A 7,382-nucleotide genomic window follows, 5' to 3' on the forward strand; every position below is an offset into this window, starting at 1 on the left:
GTATTTTGAGCAAGCTTTTAAGGATTGTTAGTATAACATCTGTCAATGTGATCAGACCAACATAAAGATAGCTGGTGCTAGCTTGTAGAATAGTTTGTTGGTATACTTTCTCTATTGAGATATAGTTAGGATCCTTCAACTTTTCTTCTCTTTGTAATTTTTAGTGTTAGGTTACAAGGATAGTGTAATTTTAATCCTTTTTTATATTTTTTTCCCGAGGGAAGTAGTATTGTTGTTCACGCTAAAAGGAGAGCACATGGGGTGGAAGATATTCTCTTTGTAATTTCTAATGTTAAAGTTACAAGGATAGTGCATTTTAAACTTTTTTTTGTTACTATTATTATTTTCTTGAAGGAAGTAGTATTGTTCATATTTAAGAGGAGAGTACAAATTGAGAGGAGGAGGACCCTTCTAATTAGCCAGAGCAGTGAAAGTCTGAAGTAGAATAATTATTGTTTTTAAAAAAGTTAAAACTCTAGAAAGGATACATTATATTATTAAGACTTAAAAGCACCCTTTTCTAAAATCTTAAAATATTGTGACGTGAACAACCTAGTTTGAACATTGAAGGAAGTTGTATTATAAATGAGAATGTTGCTTTATTGTCCCATATATGAGACATTTATTTCTGTATGGGTTTAAGTATTGGTTTCATATATCCTTTCAAACTTTAATGAAGTATGTTATATGACGGGATCGAAGACAAATTGCATTAGGGATTTCCAATTTTACAATTTTATGTTTCAACTTATTCTAGTTATAATTTTTCACGTCGATTGGATCTTGGTTCTTGCTTCGTAATTCGAGGGTGAAAATTTTCATTAGCTAACTATGTGAACATTTATTTAAATTTAAGTAACAAACTGGATAAATGTTGTAGAAACGAACTCACCCTTGGATACTGATTAATAGGGGGAAATTTTCAACGACGAATCTGTAAACTTTAGTTTCATGATTATACAATAAACCTTAACATTGTATATAACGATAAATGCCAAGATCTTTGAACTAGATAACTTTACAAATTAAAATTAGTTAAAGAACAACATACCTTGATTCATGAATAATCTTCGTGAGGAATTCTGTTTCTCTCACTTGCCTTCCTTTTAGACTTAATTTAAGTTTCTTGATGGGAAGAATAAACTAGTTAATGAGGCAGTGAGAGGACCAATCCTTAAGGTTCTATTTATAGACACCACCCATCATGGTGTTAAATTAGGACATTATCTTTTAACCTAATGCGCCTAATAAAATAATAAGCCCAAAAGAATAAATAATAAATAATGCAATTGGGCCACATTAATGATAATATTATATTTAAGAATAAATCTAACATTCTCCCACTTGACCCATTGACATTATTTACCATATACATTCATAGACATAATGCGCAAAATTAAACTTCATAACATATCGTGTCAAGTCAAAGAAACTATTAAAGGATCGTGGCGGTCATACATCATTGCATTAACATACTCCCTTCCATGTATCACTGAAATAGTTCTTCTATTAACATGATCTATAATAAAGATAATCAATAATGATCCAACAATAAGTGTCTTTATCAAAGACGATGTCCTGTTTGGTTTACATAATTTTTTTATGTATATACTAATCATAAGAACAGAACCATAAGATAAAATTAGAAGCAATAAATAAATGATCTCAAAGTGTCAAATAACATAATCTTGATCTCAATGATGATATCTACTGATGCCCATACGTTCAACGTGATCATTGAACATCTTTGGTGGCAATCCTTTAGTCAGTGGATCCGCAATCATAAGTTTAGTGCTAATGTGTTCAATTGACACCCTCTGTTTCTGAACTTCTTCTTTAACGACAAAGTATTTTAATTCCATATGTTTAGCACCTTTAGAATACTTGTCGTTTTTTAGAAGAAAACTGCTGCAGAATTATCACAATAAATTTTCAGCGGCTTGACAATACTGTCGACAATTCCAAGTCCTGAGATAAAGTTCCGCAGCCATAAACCATGAATTGTAGCCTCAAAGCATGCTACAAATTCAACTTCCATAGTGGATGCAGCGATAATAGAATGCTTTGCACTTTTTCATGAAATTGCTCCTTCAGCTAACAGGAACAAATAGCCAAAAGTGGATTTTCTTATATCCACACATCTGGCAAAATTTGAATCTGAATATCCAATCACCTCAAGATGATCAGATCTTTTGTAAGTAAGCATATAATCTTTTGTTCCTTGCAGATACCTTAAAACTTTCTTTGCAGCTTTCCAATGATCCATTCCTGGATTACTTTGATACCTGCCTAGCATACCCACAGCAAAACTGATGTCTGGTCTAGTGCAAGTTTGTGCATACAATAAGCATCCAACAATAGATGCATAAGGAATAGTTTCCATTTGATTTCGTTCCAATTCATTTTTTTGGACATTGCATGAGACTAAATTTATCTCCCTTCTGAATTGGAACTACACTTGAAGAGCATTTGTCCATTTTAAATTTCTCTAAAACTTTATTAATATAGGTCTTTTGAGACAATCCTAACAATCCATGTGTTCGATCACGGAATATTTCAATTCAATCACATAGGATGCCTCACCCATATCTTTCATTTCAAAGTTTTTAGAAAGAAATTCTTTGGTTTGACATAATGAACCAAAGTCATTTGTAGCAAGTAAGATGTCATCAACATATAGAACAAGAATTATAAACTTACTCCCACTGATCTTTAGGTATATACCTCGATCAACGATGTTTTCTTTAAAACCAAAAGATGTGATGGTATCATTAAACTTAAGATACCACTGTCTGGAAGCTTGTTTAAGTCCATATATTGACCTTTTTAATTTACACACCATATGTTCCTTTCATTCAACCATAAAACCTTCTGGTTGATCCATGAACACTTCTTCATCTAAATTTTCATTTAGAAAGGCGGTTTTCACATCCATTTGATGAAGCTCTAAATCATAATGAGCTACCAAAGCCATAATAATTCTTAATGAGTCCTTTTTCGAGACAGGAGAAAAAGTCTCTTTGTAGTCAATGCCATCTTTCTGAGTATAACCTTTGGCAACAAGTCTAGCCTTGTATCGTTCAATATTGCCATTTGAGTCACGTTTGGTCTTAAAGACCCATTTACACCCAACTCTTTTACTTTCTTTAGGCAATTCTACAAGATCCCAGACTTCATTATCATTCATAGATTTTAACTCTTCTTTCATGACATCTAACCATTTGGTAGAATTATCTCCTTTAATGGCTTGTGAAAATGAAACTGGATCATTATCAATGCTTAAGTCAAATTCTGACTCATGCAAATAAACCAAATAGTCATCAGAAATAGCTGATCTTCTTGATCTTACAGATATTCTTAATTCTATTTCTTGTGGTCCCTCAGTTACAAGTTCATTTGTTACAATATCATTATGTGGTGTTTGACCATTAATTTGTTGTTCTTGTGGATTGTTAACAGAGTCAACAACTACAGGAACAACAACTTGACAAGAAGTTATAGATGAAGGAATTTCCACCCTAACTTCTTGAATTTCCACTTTTCGCGGTTCCAAACTCCCACTAATTATGTCATTCTCAATGAACCTTACATTTCCAGTTTCAACTATTCTCGTACTGTGGTTAGGACAATAAAATCTATACCCTTTTGATTTTTCTAGATAACCAATGAAGAAACCACTGGTTGTTCTTGAATCCAATTTCTTTTCATGTGGATTATACATTCTTACTTCCGCTTAACAACCCCAAACATGTAGGTGTCTTAAACTAGATTTCATTCCTGTCCACAGTTCAAAAGCTGTCTTTGGAACTGACTTACTAGGAACCCTGTTTCATAAATATTGAGCGATTCTTAATGCATACATCCACAGGGACACAGGTAAAGATGAATTAATTAACATGCTTCTAACCATATTCATTAATCTACGATTTTGCCTTTCTGCAACACCATTTTGTTGTGGTGTTCCTGGCATTGTGTATTGAGCACATATGCCATGACTTTCTAGGAATTTAGCGAATGGACTAGGACATTGTCCATTCTCGTCATATTTTCCATAATACTCACCACCTCTATCAGATCTTAAGATTTTCACCTTTCTATCTAATTGTGTTTCAACTTCATTTATAAATACTTTTAAGGCATCTATTGCTTGAGATTTCTCATGCAATAAATAGTATAACCATAACGTGAGAAATCATCAATAAAGGTGATAAAATACTTTTCTCCACCAAAAGATGGGACATCAAAAGGCCCACAAATATCACTGTGTATAATTTCAAGGAGCTGTGAGCTTCTTGTGGCTTCTTTATTAACTGTGTGTTTTGTTTGTTTTCCTTTAATACAATCCACACAAATTCCAAGGTCAGTAAAATCCAAATCTGGAAGAATTTCATTCTTTATCAATCTTTTAATTCTTTCTTTGGATATGTGACCTAAACGTTTATGCCACAAGTAAGTTGACGATTCATTAGTTTGACCATGTTTAGTACAAACATTATGATGCAAGGTTAGCAAACTCTCAGCAAAAATATTATCAAGCTTTAATTTATATAAGCCATCATAAAGAATACCAGAACCAATAAAAATGTTCTGTTTGAATAAACTAAAATACTCATTCCCAAATTTAAAGTAATAACCTGAAGTATCAAGTTTTGACAAGAAAATCAAATTACGAGAAATAGAAGGAACATAAAAGGTATAAAAAAGGTCTAAATGATGTCCAGTATCTAAAGTTAAACGATAGGATCCCACAGCTTCAACTAGAACTTTGACTCTGTTTCCCATAAAAATGAATCTCTCATTTGGGTTTGTGGTTCAGGTCGTAAGAAATCCTTGCATCGTATTGGAAACATGAATGGTACAATCAGAATCAATCCACCATGTATTATAAGGAACTTCAGTTAAGTTTGATTCGAAACATACTAAAGCATTATGCTTACCTTTATTCTCGAACCATGCCTTACGTTTTAGACAATCTTTCTAATAGTGTCCTGGTTTGTTGCAAAACCGACGCTTATCCTTAATTTGTTCCTTTTCGTGGATTGGGGCAGATGATTGTTTTATCTTTAATTGTCCATGATTGCCCTTGCCATTCTTTTTTCCAGGTTTCTTTCCAGCTCCTTTATGACCCATGAGATTGGCAGAGTGAATTATTGGTTTCTTAAGTCTCGCTTCCTCTTGAATGAGCATACCTTGTAATTCATGCACATTCCATTTATCTTTCAGAGTGTTATAGTTCATGTGAAATGGACCATACTCTGAAGGTAAGGAATTAAGGATAAACGTTACCAAAGAATTCTCATTAACTTTCATTCCCATAGTCTTTAACTTTGCTGCCAAGTTCGTCATTCCAAGGATATGCTCATGTATAGTACGAGAACCATCAAACTTGATGTTGGTTAAAGTACTCATAAGTGTTCCAGCAAGTGACTTGTCAGCCGACTCTGACTGAGAACATTTTTCCACAAATTTCATAAATTCCTTAGCATCTTCAGTGTTCTTAATTGTGGACTTTATATTGATTGCTACAGTCATTCGCATAAACATTAAGCTCAATCTATTTAATCTTTCCCAAGCTTTATAGAAAGATCTATCCTCATCACTGCTAGTAGGAGTAATTGCAGCAGGTTTCTCACTTAAAAGTGCTAAATCAAGATCCAAAACTCCAAGATGGAATCGGATTTATTCGCACCAATTAGAGAAATTGAGTCCATTAAACTTTATTATAGATGTAGCATGCGAATAAAGAGAAACAGGAGCAGATGCTGCAATTACAAAATAAATATGCTTATACATCATTGCTTTGAGAAATAAACTTAAAGATATTGACATATGTTCAGATAATATTAAATAACCATTAATTTATACATTGAAGTTCTTCTTTGGAAGGCATAACAATGTACAACATTTACACTTAACTGATGCTAGATTTAGTTTCATATAATTGGTAATTTAAATGCTGAAATTAGATACATTAGTGATCTTTGGATATACTAACAATATCTAACCAAACACTTCAATTAACCATAATAAGATTCAAAATTATAAAACTGATAATTACCTTTGGGCAAATTAAATGTTGTATAATAATGAAAATCAATATACTCATGACAAAACATTAATGTTTCGTAATATTATCTCATTCATTAGCATCAAATGGACATGAGTAATTGAATCAATCTTAATTTGATGTCTAAAGATCTACCAATTTGGCCACTTTGGTGACTAACAAATTGTTCATAACATAGGCATCATGATAAAACAATTCCAATTAACCATAATAAGATTTAAAATTATAAAACTACTAATTACCTTTGGGCAATTTAAAAGTTTTATAATAATGAAAATCAATATACTCATAATAACATATTTATTTTTCATAATATAAAATAATTCATCATCATCACATAAATATGAGTAATTAAGTTTAACCTCAATTTGATATCTATTGAACTTACTAATTTGGCCACTTTGGTGACTAACAAATTATTCATAATATAGATATCATATTAAAATGATCACAAATAATTATTTTCTTAATTTGCAAAACACTATTAACAGAATATCTATAAAACTTACTAATTTGGTCACTTTGGTGACTAACAAATTATTCTTAATATATAGATATTGAACAACATAATTCCAAGTGATTTACCTCATAATTTATGGTTAGATACAAGGATTTCATCAAAAAAATCATACATTCATACATTATCCTCCAAAAATTTAATTGTATAATTTAAATTTTAGAGATAAATGGATACTTTAAACATAACACATAAAATATAATTAACACGTGATCATCAATTTCATCATAAACTAAATATATGCAATATTTCGAAAATCATTAAAATCTAAAATTTAATTAGATTTATGATGAATTAGATTTTCGACAATATCGTAATCTTTATTAAATTTTAATTCCTTTTATCAAGGATTAGAAAATTAATTTAATTCGTGACCTTTCAAATAGATAATTGAAATTTATATCAAAATCAATATCTTAATTCTTTAAAAATATCAAATCTTCGTAACACTTTAATCATTAATAAGTGGCTCAATAAATTTTATCAAAGAAAAAGAAGGTTGCCGGCAGTGAATGAATTAATCCCTCGAAGAAAAAACGGTGAATTTAAAAAACTTTTATAATTTTCTTTTCTTCTTCCGGCTTTCCATAAAAACAAATTTTCAAATTCATAATCTTTAATCAAAGAATCTTTAATTCAAATGATAATCAATAATCGAAGAATCTTGATTTAAATTTAAAAGAAAAACATGCAGCGGAAACATTAAAACAAATCATTAATCATCCATATAAAATTACAAGTTCTCAATCAAAGCTCTGATACCACATGTAAACTTTAGTTTCATGATCATACAATAAA

At 30.9% G+C, this 7,382-nt stretch overlaps 2 protein-coding genes across 2 annotated transcripts; both read right to left on the minus strand.

Annotated features, from left to right (window-relative positions):
* Window positions 1-2,074: 2,074 nt before the first annotated feature.
* Window positions 2,075-2,383, minus strand: LOC127150845 (secreted RxLR effector protein 161-like). The gene has a single exon (XM_051089535.1). The coding sequence runs from the start codon at window positions 2,381-2,383 to the stop codon at window positions 2,075-2,077; it is 309 nt and encodes a 102-aa protein (XP_050945492.1).
* Window positions 2,384-4,977: 2,594 nt separating this feature from the next.
* On the minus strand, window positions 4,978-5,532 carry LOC127150846 (uncharacterized). Its single transcript, XM_051089536.1, has one exon. It carries the CDS (start codon window positions 5,530-5,532, stop codon window positions 4,978-4,980), a length of 555 nt encoding a protein of 184 aa, XP_050945493.1.
* Between the last annotated feature and the right edge of the window lie 1,850 nt (window positions 5,533-7,382).

The sequence above is a fragment of the Cucumis melo genome, chromosome 9 (genome assembly GCF_025177605.1).
Source record: "Cucumis melo cultivar AY chromosome 9, USDA_Cmelo_AY_1.0, whole genome shotgun sequence".
Lineage (NCBI taxonomy): Eukaryota > Viridiplantae > Streptophyta > Magnoliopsida > Cucurbitales > Cucurbitaceae > Cucumis > Cucumis melo.

Coding starts and splice junctions, on each gene's coding strand:
- LOC127150846 (XM_051089536.1), bottom strand. CDS start 5,532: ATGACTGTAGCAATCAATATAAAGTCCACAATTAAGAACACTGAAGAT.
- LOC127150845 (XM_051089535.1), bottom strand. CDS start 2,383: ATGGAAACTATTCCTTATGCATCTATTGTTGGATGCTTATTGTATGCA.